This window comes from Vombatus ursinus, unplaced genomic scaffold, assembly GCF_900497805.2.
Source record: "Vombatus ursinus unplaced genomic scaffold, bare-nosed wombat genome assembly UNPS02014158.1, whole genome shotgun sequence".
In the NCBI taxonomy this organism is placed as follows: Eukaryota; Metazoa; Chordata; class Mammalia; order Diprotodontia; family Vombatidae; genus Vombatus; species Vombatus ursinus.
In genome coordinates, this window is record NW_020953936.1 from 2,986,969 (window position 1) to 3,002,788 (window position 15,820).

The 15,820-nt window shown below is 36.0% G+C and overlaps 1 protein-coding gene across 1 annotated transcript in view; it reads left to right on the top strand.

The window, feature by feature from the left end:
- Positions 1-14,751, top strand: part of DCAF10 (DDB1 and CUL4 associated factor 10) — a 52,481-nt gene extending 37,730 nt beyond the window's left edge. Inside the window, 3 exon segments of the mRNA XM_027859058.1 lie at positions 4,866-4,979; positions 9,380-9,525; positions 11,586-14,751. Coding sequence (XP_027714859.1) covers positions 4,866-4,979; positions 9,380-9,525; positions 11,586-11,954 — 629 coding nt within the window. The 3' untranslated portion in view covers positions 11,955-14,751.
- Positions 14,752-15,820: the final 1,069 nt, after the last annotated feature.

Consider the following 15,820-nt stretch of genomic DNA (forward strand, 5'->3'; position numbering starts at 1 on the left):
TCAGAATGGGAGGAGGGGATAAGAAGATGATGTTCATGTAGTTGCAGAGCAACTAATGATAAATGAAGTTAAGGGAAGGAAAAGTCTGAGCTATCTAAAAAAGGAGGATTTAGGAGAAGTTTATTGCTTTGTTCTCCAGTCAGAAGGGAAAGGCAACTGAGGGTGCTGAGGATATGTTCAAGTATCAAAGGTGAATCAGTTTCTAAGATGATGAGATTTCGGGTAATGAGTTTTTTCTGGGGGAGGCCTGATGTTTGAGGAGTTGAAACAAAGCAGAACAGCTGGTGGTTTAAAAAAAAAATGGAGAAACTTGAGGCAGGAAGACCATCCAGCAGGCTATTTTAGTTGCCTGGGTGTGAGGTGATGAGAGCCTAGGCTGAATTGGTGGCCTATCAGAGGAGGGAAGGGGACGTATACAAGAGATGTTGTGAAAGTAGAATTGACAAGACTTGTCAACAGATTGAATATGTGGGGTGAGATGGTGAAGAAGCAAGGACGACACCTAGATTGTAAGCCTGAGCGACTGGGAGAGTAGTGGTACCCTCTCCAGTAATAGGAAAGGTAGGGGGAGGGGAGAGCTTGAGGGGGAAGATATGAGTTCAATTTTGGACATGCTGAGTTTAAGAAACCTATAGTACATCTAGTTAGTTCTAAGAGGCAGTTAGAGATATGAGTGGAGGTTTGGGCAGGATAAGTAGGTCTGAGAATCATCAGATAATAATTGAATCCATAAAAGCTGATGAGATCACCAAGTGCAACAGCATAGTAGAAGAAGAGAAGAGGACCCAGGAGAAAGCCTTGGGAGGGATACCCACTGTCAGTGTGAGAGGTCTGGATGTGGAGCTACACAAATGAATGAAGAATGTCAACTGCTGAAATTTCAACAGCGAATTGGAAGGACACCCTATAGAGCTTGTCTGATATCTGAGACAGACACATAATGATCTGGTCCCAGAGTTGAAAAGGAGAACAGGATGGATTGCTTTCAGGAAATTGCAAAGCTTCCCTTGAAAGCAAAGGTCCATCTTTTCAATGTTAACCACACCTCTCTAAGACTTTTAAGGTACATAGAAGTTGTTGACCTATATTAAGAGAGGGGTTTACTCATATGGGAGTTACCTATACCAGTGAAACCATAGCCTCTATCCTAAATGCCTGTTGAGATGTGAAATTGCCAAAGAACTGAAGAGAAGTATCACACAGAGGACATTGGAGTGACTCATGAGCAGCCTGCAGCACATAACCAATGAGGTTAACTCTGGAGAATAAGACTAAGTAAATCATCAAGGAAGTGTATGGCAGGAAGAGAAATGGATTTGATCCTATGGCAAGAGTGAATGGTTACAAGAGGATAGCCAGAGTGCTCCACTTGTATACTAAGGTATTGCTTCAGTGGACTAATTCCAGCTGTATGTCAAAATCTGAAGCCATTTTCCCCTATGTAACTCATTAGGCCAGTCTTTTTGGAGAATTATAGAATTTAGGAAACTTCCTAATTGGGAAAACTTGATAGTAAACTTGGGGTTTTTTTTGTTTTTGTTTTATTATTTTTTTTTAAACTCGCATTTTAATAAAATATTTTTATTGGTGAGAAAATAGTTATTGATGTTCTCCTAATTTACCTTTTGAAGAAATTAACTGATTTTCTCCCATTTTCCCAGTATCTTTTTGCTCCTTGGGATATGTTACAAAATGATCCCTCACTGCTTTCAAGATCTTGTAGATCTTGGATTTTCTTATTGTACTAAGCTTCTTCTAGACGCTTTTTAATTTCATTTTCTTAATGAATATATTTCACTGTCACTGTTGATGAGAGTAGACCATTAGAGAAACTGACATCTGTGCCATTTTATGTGTATTTTTCATCTTGCCATTTTCATCTATAGATGATATTTGATAATCGAGCCTTACTGATTCTTATCCCAAGCTTCTTGCAGATTTATTTACTCCTCTAATCCCTTTTGCTATGCTGTGAGGTCATAGTGTTCATAATCTTTCATCATTCTCTTCCATTGTTCTTTATAAATGAGGTTTTTTCTAAACTGTGTTACCATGTTTGTTGGCTATGGTGGTTTGTGGGCTTTTTGGGTGTCCTTGGTGGCAGATGCTTCATATTGGTAAACTTTGGCAGAAATGGCAGATAACCAAAGTCAATATCTCAGCCTTTTCATTAGTTTTCCAGTTTTTGCCATACATGACTTATTTGAATTGGCCAGATTAAAGCTATTGGAATTATGTATGATGTCTTCTCATATTTATCCTTTTCTCTAATTTGATGTAGATTTTTGACCTGTGCTTAAACTAGTTGATGTTTTGACTGCATACCAACATATGATTCTGAAATTACTTTTACATTAGTAAATAGGGGTTTTTTTGCAAGGTTAATCATTTTTCCTTTTTTTGGCAGGAGGGAGAGTAAAATTTGGTGTTTGCCATATCCAGCATCTTCCAACTCTTTTCTGGAAAAAAAAAAAATAATATGTAGGTGTAAGGCTTGTTAATAGTCTACACACACACTCTATCTCGTGTGTAAATTCCAGAATTATTTATAATCAACTGTTGGTTAAAGGGAGGCAGTGATTTGAAAGACCTGTCTTGTGTTTTGATTTATAATTAAAAAGACAATTTATCTAGGGGCATCCAGAATGGATCATATGATTAGACATCTATATGAGTGGGCCTTAAGAACTTTTTTACAATTACTGATTGATACAAGCATCTTAACATGACACTTGGTGGCAGGACCTAGTGGGGCTAGCTTCTGTTAAGTTTTTTTTTTTTTAATTGCTAAATACTTCAGGGATGCCACACTTTTGGGGTCTGGAAAAGACACGTTGGCTACTTGGAGTTAAGGATTGTAAGAATGGGTCTGATATTAAGTGACAGGTCTGGAAAAAGACTGGCAAGGATTATTTAATGTAGGTTGATAATAATAAAATAATAAGAGAGATTGAGAGGATTGGGGTTTTCCTTTGTTTTTTTTTTGTTGCCAGGAATTGTTATTTGATCGATTTTATGTGAACGCTGGAAGCTGGTCCCTAGTGAGGAAACTCCTACCAGGGCAGATCTCCAACTGCTCTGCAATATTATTGTCTTAGAGTTGCTGGAAAAGAGGCGACTTGCTTAGGATGTCAGCCATCATAGTTCAGAGGCCAGGTTTTCTTGACTGGGAGGCCAGCTGTCTATTCACTATTCACTGTCATGGTGCCTCACAGTAGGCTCTGTATTTGGGGTGGGGTGGGGAGGATATTTTATAGAATTCCTAGAGATGGAAGAGACCTCAGAGGGCATCCTGAAACATAAATCCTTTCTGTAGCATCAGCTAATTTACAAGCATTTATTAAGCACCTGCTATGTGCCAGGTACTCTCATAGGTGCTATGAATACAAAGGCAAAAAGTTGACCAGCTCCTATCCTCAAAGAGTTAGCAGGTACACATTTAGGTCTGTTTTATATGTATATTATAGATGTATACACACATGTGCACACATAGATACACATATGCACATACACACATGTATGTATATATACACATACATGCACACACATATATGTATAATGTAATGCACACATGCTTACTTGGATCAGAACTGTGATTTTCTTGATGCAAGGAGCTCCTGCTGAGGAACTTCTACTGAAGAACTCAGGGTAGAACCTTAGAGTGTCCTCAGTTAGCAGACAGGATATGATGATTATTTAGCAAAAGAAACTGAAAAGGAGCAGTCAGGTAAGAACAGAACCAAGACAGAGCTGTGTCACAAAAGAGCAGAGAAGAGAGTATTCAACAGTGTCAGATGCTGCAGAGAGGTTTAAAGAGGATGAGGATTGAGAAAAGACCTTTGGATTTTTCACTTAAGGTCACTGGTGATTTTGGACAGAGCAGTTTCAGTTTAATATTTAGGTTGAAAGGCAACATGATATAGTGGCTGGATTGTTGGCCTTGCAGCGAAGAAGACCTGGGTTCATGTTCCACCTTTTTTCACTTACTACCTTGTTGACCTTGGAGAAGTCCTTTCTTCTCTCTTAGCTTCCATTTCCTCAGTAATAAATTGAGCAGACTGAACTAAAGTCCTAACTCTAAAGGACCCTAAAGTCCTTTCCAGCTCTAAATCCATGATCCTATCTATAATCCTTTATAGGATCCTATCTATAATCCTTTAAAATGCTACAGTGTTCTTGGTTTTAAGATGATTAATAATTAAAAAATTTTTTAATATGATTTTGAAGTCAGATTTCATTGAATTGTTCCCAACAAGGAAATTCAAGTAATGAATCTATTCCTTTTCTAGCATTAGAAAACAGTATGTATAATACAACAAATATTTTCATTGAGACATTGAGTATAGCTATGGTGGAAAATGTTCTGGACTTGGAATCAGGAAGACCTGAGTTCAGATTCTCCCTCCTGTACTTACTGCCATCATTACTATGAGCACGCCACTTAACCTCTTCAAGTTTCTGTTTCCTCATTTGTAAAATGGAGGTAATGATACCGTAAGTACCTAACTCACAGGCTGTTGTGAGGTTAAAATGAAATAATATGTATGAATTGCATAAAATAAGTTTAAGTTGACATTATTAAACTCACAGATTTAACTTAAATTCAAAACAAATGATACCGTACTAAAATTTTGTGGTTTTTATTTTTATTTCACATAAACCTTTAAGTTAAAAGAAGGAGATGTATGGAAGGAGGCCAATATTTGGGGGTATGTTTGCTGTATTTAATCTTAGTTGCAATGTGACATACATTTATTACAATGTACTTTGGATGACATTTTTAAAGAATGGTTTAGAAGTATAAAAAATTTAACAGGCAACATCGGTTTGTTACATTCGTGTTGGTGTTTTTTTGCATTTTCAAGATGTGGCTACTTCTCCAAGTTCATCTGCTCCTAGACCTTCTGGTTCACCTTGTCATCATAGTGATTCTAGTTCATTATCTGAGAAAAACGTGTCACGCTCCTCTCAACGAGAAGGTAAGTAAAACAGTATCATTTTAATGCCTTGGAAAAACTGATTCCATTAAATAAGCTGGGAGTTTTCTCTTTAGTTTTAATCCATAAAAATTATTAGCTTCCTCAGTAAATTTTAAGAAAATGTTTACATTAATATTGTTGAATTCTTTAGGCATAGTCATGTGTTGGAGTTTTTATTGTTGTTTGATGAGGAGGAGATTGTGTCATCTAGTCTGGAAAAGAATGTTGACCTAGAAGCCAAGAGACTCAATTTAGTCCTGGTTTTGCTACTAATTCTTAACTGGTTAGTTTGTAACTAGATGGTTAACTAACTGGACATATCATCTGACCTCTTCATGACTGTTTCCTTATCTGTAAAATCTAGCTCATATTTAGTTGTCTTCTAAGTTGTCTTAAGAGATTATAAGAGTAAAATGAAATAGAATCCTATCCTTTCTTTCCAACTGCTTGATCACATAGTACCTTTGCTATGCCATTTCTCCCATCTGAAATCACTTCCCTGTAGTTTAGGTCCTGTTTAGCTTTAAGTTCTACCACTCATATAAAACTTCCCAGCCTACAGTAGTATCTTCTTCTGAACATCCCTAACACTTTGGACCTCTTATGGTTGTTGTGAGGTTCAGAGAATACATACATACATATACATATACATATACATATACATATACATATACATATACATATACATATATATACATATATAGTGCTTTGCAGACTTTAAACTGCTATGTAAATGTCACTTATTAATTTGGCATTTATCATTAATAAGCCCTTTATGTGCATTTACTTAAAAATGAAATATTATATTAGGAAAAACTGTTAAATTTCAATAAAAGAACTATAGTTATTTTCCTCCCTCTAAGTTCTCATTAGAATTCTTTGTCTATTCTTTTCCTTTACTAAAAACATATTTGTGGTCTTCTGGTTCTGTTTTTTTAAAAAGCTATATTGTTCTCAAAAAAGTTTTTCCAGATTTGTTTGCATTCATCTTATTTCTTCAGCTAATTGTTTTACAGCATTTCATTACACTAATATGATACAATTTATTTAACCATTCTCTGTTGTGGGATACTTAGGTTGATTTCAAATTACATTTACACATAATAATACTATGAAAAATTTTTCAACAGACAAGTTTTACAATTTTCATCAACACTTAACAGGCTGTATTCCTGAGAATGGAATTATTGGGTCCAAAGGTATGATAATTTTTGTAGCCTTTATTTCCTATTGCCACATTCCTCTCCAGAAAGATTTTTACAAGTTCACAGTGCCACTGGCAGTGAAAGTATACATCTTTCTCCATTATCCTATTAGCATTTTAATTTGACAAAATGCAATTCATTCAAGATTAAAAACAACAAAAGGAATGGATGTAAATCAATTTTTATTCAACACAATCAAAATATTTGCCTTAAGCCACAGCCAATAAAATAGGTCATGAAGAAACATTAGAATAATTCCCACCCAAAACAGGTGCAAAACAAGGATGCTTTCAGCACTTTTATTTAATGTAGTATTGGAATGAGTCTCACAATTGCCATAAAACAGGAAAAAGATAAGAGTGATTGACATTGGAAATGAACACAGAATATCATCATTCATATTTATATATCTAGAAGTTCCAATCACTTCAACCAGAAACTTATTGAAGACAGTAAATTAGATCAATAAATATGAAGAATTATTTTTATACTCTTATTTACTAGTAATAAGGATTAACTTACCTAAGAATACACAGGATCTATTTGAGAAAAGAACTATAGAACTTTAATGACCAAAGTAAAGTAGGACCAAAACAACTAGAATGACAGTGTATGTTGATAGATGTATTGGATTAATGTAGTAAAAGTGGCAATACTGCTAAATTAATTAATTTATTTCATTCAATACCAATCAGAATTTCAAGGAGGTTCTTTAAGGAATAAAAAATAATAATGAAATTTTTGTGGAAAAAAATCGAGAATATTAAAGAGCACATTGTAAAGGAATGCTAATTGTAGTCTCAGATGGATTTCCAGCTGGATGAGTGACATACATATATATAAATCTCTAGAAAATGGTCAGCAAAAACTACTTGGAATAATAAACAACTTAGTAGATAGAGCACCTGCCCTGAAGTCAGGAGGACCTGAATGCAAATCTTGCCTCAGACCAAACACTTGACACTTACTAGCTGTGTGACCCTGGGCAAGTCACTTAACCCCAATTGCCTAAAAAAAAAAATTATAATAATAATAAACAACTTTTAGCGAAGTTTCAGGATATAAAATAAAACCACATAAATCATCAGCATTTCTATATATTACCAACAAAGCCCAACAGCAAGAGATAGAAAGAGAAATTCCATTTAAAGACATAAAATATTTAGGAGTCCACCTGCCAAAACAAAACCAGAAACTATATGAACACATTTATAAAACACTTTTCACACAAATAAAGTCAGATCTAAATAACTGGAAAACATCAGTTGCTCATGGGTAAGCTGAACTAATATAATAAAAATGACAGTTCTACCTAAATTAGTTTACTTATTCAGTGCTATACCAATCAAACTACCAAAAAATTATTTTATAGAGCTAGAAAAAATAATAACAAGATTCATCTGGAAAAATAAAAGGTCCAGAATATCAAGGGAACTAATGAAGAGAAATGCTAGGGAAGGTGGCCTAGCCATACCAGATCTTAAATTGTATTATAAAGCAGCAATCATCAAAATTACTTGGTAGTGACTAAGAAATAGAGTGGTGGATCAGTGGAATAGGTTAGGTACACAAGACACAGTAGTCAATGACTATAGTTAATCTACTGTTTGATAAATTCAAAGACCCCAGGTTCTGGCATAAGAACTCATTATTTGACAAAAACTGCTGGGAAAACTGGAAAAGAGTGTGGCAGAAACTAGGCATAGAACAATACCTTATACCCTCTACCAAAATAAAGTCAAAATGGGTACAAAATTTGGATATAAAGGCTGATACTATAAGCAAACTGGGAGAACAAGGAATAGTTTACCTGTCAGATTTATGGAGAACAGAAGAATTTATGACCAAACAAGAGATAGAGAACATTATGAAATGCAAAACAGATAATTTTGATTACATTAAATTGAAAAGTTTTTGCACAGACAAAGCCAATGCATCCGGGCCTCATTTTTAAAATGTAATAAAATAAAAGAACTGAGTCAAATTGATAAGAATACAAGTCATTCCCCAATTGATAAATGGTCAAAGGATATGAATAGGAAGTTTTCAGATGGCTTTTAGTCATATGAAAAAATACTCTAAATCACTATTGATTAGAGAAATGCAAATCAAAAAAACTCTGAGATACCATATCACACCTGTCAGCTGGCCAACATGACAAAACAGCTAAATGATAAATGTTGGAGAAGATGTGAGAAAATTGGAATATTAATGCATTGTTGGTAGAGTTGTGAACTGATCCAACCATTTTGGATTTGGAACTATGCCCAAAGGGCTATATAAATGTACATACCCTTTAACCTAGTAATAGCACTTCTAGGGCTGTATCCCAAAGAGATCATAAAAATGGGGAAAGGACCCACATGTACAAAAATATTTATAGCAGCTCTTTCTGTAGTGGCCAAGAATTGGAAATTGAGGGGATGCCCATCAATTGGGGAATCGCTGAACAAGTTGTGATATATGAATGTAATGGAAGACTTGTGCTATAAGAAATGATGAGCAGGTGGACCTCAGAAAAACCTGGAAAGACTTGTATGGACTGATGCTGAGTGAAGTGAGCAGAACCAGGACAATGTTGTACACAATAACAGCCATGTTACGCGATGGCTAACTTTGATAGACTTAGCCCTTCTCAGCAATGCAAGGATCTAAGACATCTCAAAAAGTCTCATGATGGAAAATGCTATCCACATCCAGAGAAAGAACTATATACATACTGTTTGCCCTTTTTTTCTCTTCTGTTTTGTTTTGTTTCTTATTTCTTGTGGTTCCTACTATTGGTTCTAATTCTTTATAACATGACTAATGTGAAAATATATTTAATAGGAATGTATATGTAGAACCTATATCAGATTGCATGTTATCTTGGGGAGAAAGGTGGAGAGGGAGGGGGAGAAAATTTAAAACTCAAAAGCTTATGGAAGTGAATGCTGAAAACGAAAAATTAATTTTAAAAAAGAAAGAAAAATGATCAGCAAGTAGAAGGAATTATTGCTCATTAACTTTTCATATTTAGCTGTCATATCTTTTAAGTTGTGACTACTGAGAACAGAACCTATAAACTTTTATAAGAGCAGTTGAATAGCTGCAAACACATCTGTTTTGAATTTTACTAAAGTACTGGTTCTAATATCAGTTGTATTTACTGTATACTCTTGTATTTACCATTCTTAAACTTTTTTGTTGCCTTAGGTGTGTCACCTCGTAATAGTCTTGAAGTTTTAACACCAGAAGTTCCTGGTGAGAGGGACCGTGGTAACTGCATTACATCTTTGCAGCTACATCCTAAAGGTTGGGCCACCCTTCTGCGGTGTTCTAGTAATACAGATGACCAGGAGGTAAGAAACCAAAGGTTTTTCCTGTACTGTGCTTCCTTTTCAGTAGGTCTATCCTTTTAACTAATATTGGGTGGTAACCCTCACACAAGTCAAAGATTATGTATAAGGCTGGGTACAATGCTTTAGCTCAACAGAGATCTATTGAATATGTAAGCTATTGTTAGATGATATGGGGAGTCTATAGTGTAACATAAAATAAAATCCCTTTTTTTTTTTTAAAGGCAATTGGGGTTAAGTGACTTGTCCAAGGTCACACAGCTAGTACGTGTCAAATGTTGGGTCTGAGGCCGGATTTGAACTCAGGCCCTCCTGACTTCAGGGCCGGTGCTCTATCTACTGTACCACCTAGCTGCCACTAAAATCCCTTTTCTTAAGGAATTTTTCATCAGTAATCCTACTGGTTTCCCTTTCTTCCCTTCTGACTGTTCTGGGCTCCCCAAATTCTAACACCATTCACTTTACATTCTATTTGGGTAAGGGCTACAGTCAGAAAGTTTTAAAAATACGAATCTTTGTCCTTGATGTGCCAACATTTGACCATTTCAGACTGTGAAAAGTTTTCAGTTAAGGTAAAAAGTCATCTGGTAGCTTCCTTGACTTTATGGATAGAAATGTTCCAATATAGTTGGCTATAATGTGAACTTTAGCAAAGCATATTATATCTTTCCATTGATTTCCGTTAATTTTTTTAAGTTCTAGTTTATGGAAATTTTTAAGTGTGCCAAGTAGAAGATGAAATGACTGAGGAAACAAAGGTTCAAGCTTCCGAGCAAATCAGTTTATTAAGCAATGCATGCCAATTGCTGAACAAATTAGGACCAGATCTCCTCAGCTTTGGGCTGGATCCCAAATACAGGGATAGACAGATTAAAACAATCAAACAAGACCAATTAATTAAAGGAAAACAATTAACCAGGATACAAAATTAGGTATTTTCATTTCTAACTGGAGGAAAGATTAGGGATTTTCCAAGTTGGGAGGGATAGAACAAACAGGTAAAATTCCTTGAAATCAGAAAAATTGGTGTCCCACTCCCCACAAGTGTCTCTGTTCAGTCAAAGGAACATGGAAACAGTAACTGACTGACCAGTACAGGACCAGTTTTCAGAGAAGACATATGAGTTGCTTGGGATGTATAATTGTGAGAAAACTCCATGCATCAGTCTTCAGGTTTGACTGGATTTCTGATCAGCCTAACATAGGTCTTTATGCTTCAACTGCTCCCTTTTTTTTTTGGGTGAGGCAATTGGGGTTAAGTGACTTGCCCAGGATCACACAGCTAGTAAGTGTCAAATGTCTGAGGCTGGATTTGAACTCAGGTCCTCCTGATTCCAAGGCCAGAGTTCTATTCAGTGCTCCACCTAGCTGCCTCTATGCTCCCTTATTTTAATTCATTGCTGCGGTACCTGAGGCTACTACTGCCCCCCGGATTGTTCCAGCACCCTCCAATGGGGCAGAATTCATCCACTTGGGGAACCTCTGGAACTGAGCTAGTTCCAGAATTGAGTCACAAGATGGAATCAGTGTGGTTCACTCTCTTCCCACTACCACTTGTTATTCCAATTCCCTCAGAAGTCATAGGGAAATAGGACTTGAGTGTACTGTCCTTTTCTTGGTACTTTCTGAAATTTCAGAGACTTGGGCAGCCACCATTTTCAGGGCTTTAAAGTGCTGCACAAAATGAAATGTATCAGTAGAAGCTAGAAAAAAACTTCAGAGCAGAGAGTGCAGTCACATCAGCTACTGCTCTTTAGATGAAGGCAAGGTGGGGGATCTGAAATACACTGTGGGAAACTACCATTATGCATGTCAGTTTTCTGCAGTGATTTCATGAATTCCATTGGTTAAAATTTTTTCATTTATTTTATAGGATCGTAGGTTTTAAGAGTAGAAAGAGACATAGAGATCATCTTGTCCCACTGGGACTTGAAGCCAGATTCTCCGATTACAAATCCCATGCTCTTTCCACTACATTGTGATGTTGGATTTGTTAAGTGAGTTTGTCACATAGGAAACATTTGAGAATGACTAATTTTCATTTCCTTTCTCCTTTTCTTTAGTGGACCTGTGTCTATGAATTTCAAGAAGGGGCTCCGGTACGACCCGTCTCGCCTCGTTGTTCTCTGAGATTGACTCACTATATTGAGGAAGCTAATGTAGGCAGGGGGTACATCAAAGAACTTTGTTTCAGCCCTGATGGTCGAATGATTTCTTCCCCACATGGCTATGGGATCCGCTTGTTGGGATTTGACACCCAGTGCAATGAACTTGTCGACTGCTTACCCCAAGAAGCTAGTCCCTTGCAGGAGATTCGTTCTCTCTATTCTCACAATGATGTGGTTCTGACAACCAAGTTCTCTCCCACACATTGTCAGATTGCCTCAGGGTGCCTTAGTGGACGTGTTTCTTTGTATCAGCCAAAGTTTTAGGCACAACTGACATCAAAAAAGGAACTCTTCTGGTGTTTGACTTTTAAATTACTTCAGTTTAGGTGAAGTACTTTCTTTATAGATCCTGTAAGCGTGGTTCAAGATCCTCGTTCCTAGGGGTCCATGAACATCCTGACAATGACATAGGAGTACTCAGTCTAGCACTGGATGTTTGATACTGCATCTCTAAGTCAGACTCTATGCATTGTCTTTCCTCTTCAGCATTCCTCTGCTCCTGCTGATCCTGTGCCATTGTTCCTCTGGTTATGTTGCACAGTAGCTCGTCAGGGTTTTTCTTTGGGTGTGACTCTTTGTAGACATTGGGCAGGATTTTTGGTTGGGGTAGAAGGATACTGGTCCTAGTACTGAATAAAACCGAGAAGCTTGATGTTGGCATATTGGTTGTTACAAGTGAAATTATATCTTGTCCATTCATTTGGCCCTTTTAAATTGCCATTATTTCACTACAAGGACTAGATAATGAAAATGTTCTCATACATATTAGATTAGATTTTATCATAATGACCTTTGAAGTTTATTAAAATTGCTATACTAGTTTTCGCAACATGAGGGATTTTGTTTATTGTAAAATAGTAGAAAAATGTTGTCATGTCTCTGTAATTTGTTTCCTTTGTGTGAAGTTAAATTGCTAGTTTTCTTACTGTGTATACTTGTTTTTATTGACAGTTCTGAGAAGTGAAGAAAGGGACTTTTCTTTTTCTTGTGGTGCAAAAGAAGGTTCTGCTGGCTTAGCAGAATGCATTATTGAGTGATGGGAGAAGCATCATTTAGACACTTCTGTCATCTTCTTTGCTGCAATCTATATAGTGTAGTACAAATTGTTATACTACCTGGGGCAAATCAGTGAGTAAAGATGCCCTCTCTTACTCTGCTTTCTTCCCTTATTCCCACTGGGAAAAACTGTGTGTAAGAATACTGAGTTCTTTGAGAACTCTTAATTTGTTTCATTAGTGTTATATTTGTTAGTTGAGAACTCCAGCACTATTTCTAAGCTAATTGTCTAGTTATAATATTATTGATATTGTGACTGTATTGAATGAAATGTAACATAAGAGCACATACTGAATACGTTTCATATTTAAACCAGGGCTGGAAATCCTTTTTTCCCCCCTTTCCTTTTCCTTCTTTTTTTTTTTCTTATCATGGGCCTGAAAATCATTGGCCTACAAGCAACAATCAAGGGCCATACTCAAGAAATAACAATTATTCACAGGTTGCCATGCCAATGCAGACATCCTCCCACCCACTGTTATTGCTAAGTAACTATCATTGGTACTTGCATGTATTAAAATATTACTTTCGTAGATCTATATTTGTAGAATACTTGTGAAGAGTTAGATTATAAATTAAGTAGTAGCTCAGGCCTAGCTCTTGGACCAGAGATGACATATCCCAGCTTAGGCGGTAAACTTCGTAATTATGAAAATATTGATATACTTATACCAAATGAAGCCAGTTTCAAAACCTGTTGAGCCAATTGGATTCTAAGAATTTCATTCATAAGGAGAAAAGGGTATTTTTTTTGTATCTTAGTATTTCAGTAATCAACATATGTGACATTTCTTAATAAGCCCTCATAACCAATCATTCATATGTACAAATGTGCCTCATTTTAGCCAGTAGATACATTCCTCATATGTTAGCAAAATTTCTGTCCACTCAATCATTTTCTCACTGATTTGTATTATACAATTGGGAGATGCTTTTCTGTAGAAAAATGTTGCCACAAGACATAATAAAAACCACTCTTGTGCATGCAGAGAACCTTTTTATGTAATATATTTAGAGAGAAATAATTTTCTGGGCCAAGGCCCTCAAACAGTGCTACCAGCCAAAATAAACGAAGCCACAAAATGCAATTTATTACATGGAAACTTTAAATACCATATCACAAAATGTGTTCTCTTGGAGACAAATTCATCTAAGAGAAAGCTGTTAAGTCATGTTCCTTGGCTTTTTACAGTTCATTCATTGACTCCTTGGTAAAGGTAATTACTTCTTTTTAAGAACTGACGGTTTTTGTCTTAGGGCGGATGGATAGTGGCTGTTAGTGACTGTCAAATTTAGTATCCTTGGAAATTTGTTATGGAAAGTGTTGGCATAACTTTCTGCACGGGTGGGGTGTCAGGTATCTACTAAAGACTCTTCTATTTCCTTGAGTGTGAATTTCATATGTAGCAAATTAAATCTTTAATTGGAACACAATTTCCTAACAGAAATAACTCAAGGAATAAGTAGATGTTATATAATGAAAAATAGAGTGGAGATAAACCCCAAATGAAAAATTAAAATTTTAAGAACTGCTTAGACTCTGTAGATCCTAAATTTTTGTTAATAATGTTCTGTAAAGACTGCACAGTAACCAGCATGTATTAAGTAGAAAAAGAAAACAGCATAAGGAGTGTTGTACTTTACCTGAAGCAATGAACGTTTTTTATTTCTATAATTTCTATTTCAAGTTAATTTTTTTCATATTAGTTACATCTTATAGTAATAAAAATTCAATTTCATGTCAAATCTAGTCATTTTTATTCATAATAGGTTGTAAAACTTGAAGGTATATTGAGCAGTATTCCATTTTTAAAGAGTTTCTAGCCTCCCTCAGCTTACTTAAAGTCATGACATATTGTACGGTCTATTAAGAGAACAGAACTTTTGCTCTTTGTTGGGAGTCCTGAGCATAAACATTTGTATACATAACTGCATTCAGGGGTAGAGGAGTGGGTGGCAAATTCACTTTTAGTGCGTGTTTAAATATATTTAACTTTTAACCTAAGGTGCTAAAGGACTTCTTTCATTTGTTCTCGCCACATCCCTGGGAAAGGTATAAATATTACTGGATAACATTGTTACACTATTAGGAGGATAAGTAAAAAAAGGCTATTAAACTAGTTGTTCATTGGTAGACTTTATTCTGGAAAACAGATCTTTTTTTCCCCACTCGGTTTTGTCCTCTAGAGAAGATAATAAAGGAAGTACAGAAACGTCCTAATAGTTGATGACAACCAAATATTTGTGAACAATAAATGATGTGTAAAATAATATACACTAACCCATCATCTGGTATATCTTTCCAGGAATGAATTATTACACACAAATGAATTTTCCAGGTAAAGTTTATGCCTTTTTAAAATCACTTTTGAAAATTTCCCAAATTCACACTTTCTTATATTCAGAATCATTATGAATGTCAGTTATTGTACAGTGATGATCCCAGAATATGTGGAGGGCCGTTAGTTAGCTACTGCAGTAAATGGCCATAGGTTTACACCATGGTTTTTTAGTTGTCTTTTCTAGCTGTCAGTGTTTACCTTTAGCACTCAAACCTCATGTCTTGCCTCTAAACCAGCGTGAGCTGAAAGACACCTAAGCTCACGTTGTAAAAGCAGCTACAGAATCACGGGTGGACTCTGTACATGATCTTCACCTTCAGTATGTGCACTAACCACATAGTCTCTATCTTGACCAGAAGTTGTTTGCTCCGATTTTTCATGGTTCTTAGTAATGAATAGATGAGGTTTTGGGAAAGGTCCAGATCTGACTCGTTTTCTCTTGCATCCAACCTAAAATTCCACACATTCAAGAATGAGGACTAAACACGTCCCAATATAAAAACATTCAGGAATGAGGACTAAACATGTTCCAATATAAAAACATTCAAGAATGAGGACCAAACACGTTCCAATATAAAAACTGTAAGACAAGAATCACCAGTCTCTGGATTTGGAGCCAGACAAGCTGGGCTTGAGTCCCAGCTGTGTCACTTACTGCCTGTGTCACCTTGAGCAAGTCAATCTCTGGTTCTCAGGTTCTCATCTAAAAATCAGAAAATGAAGGTGCTGGAC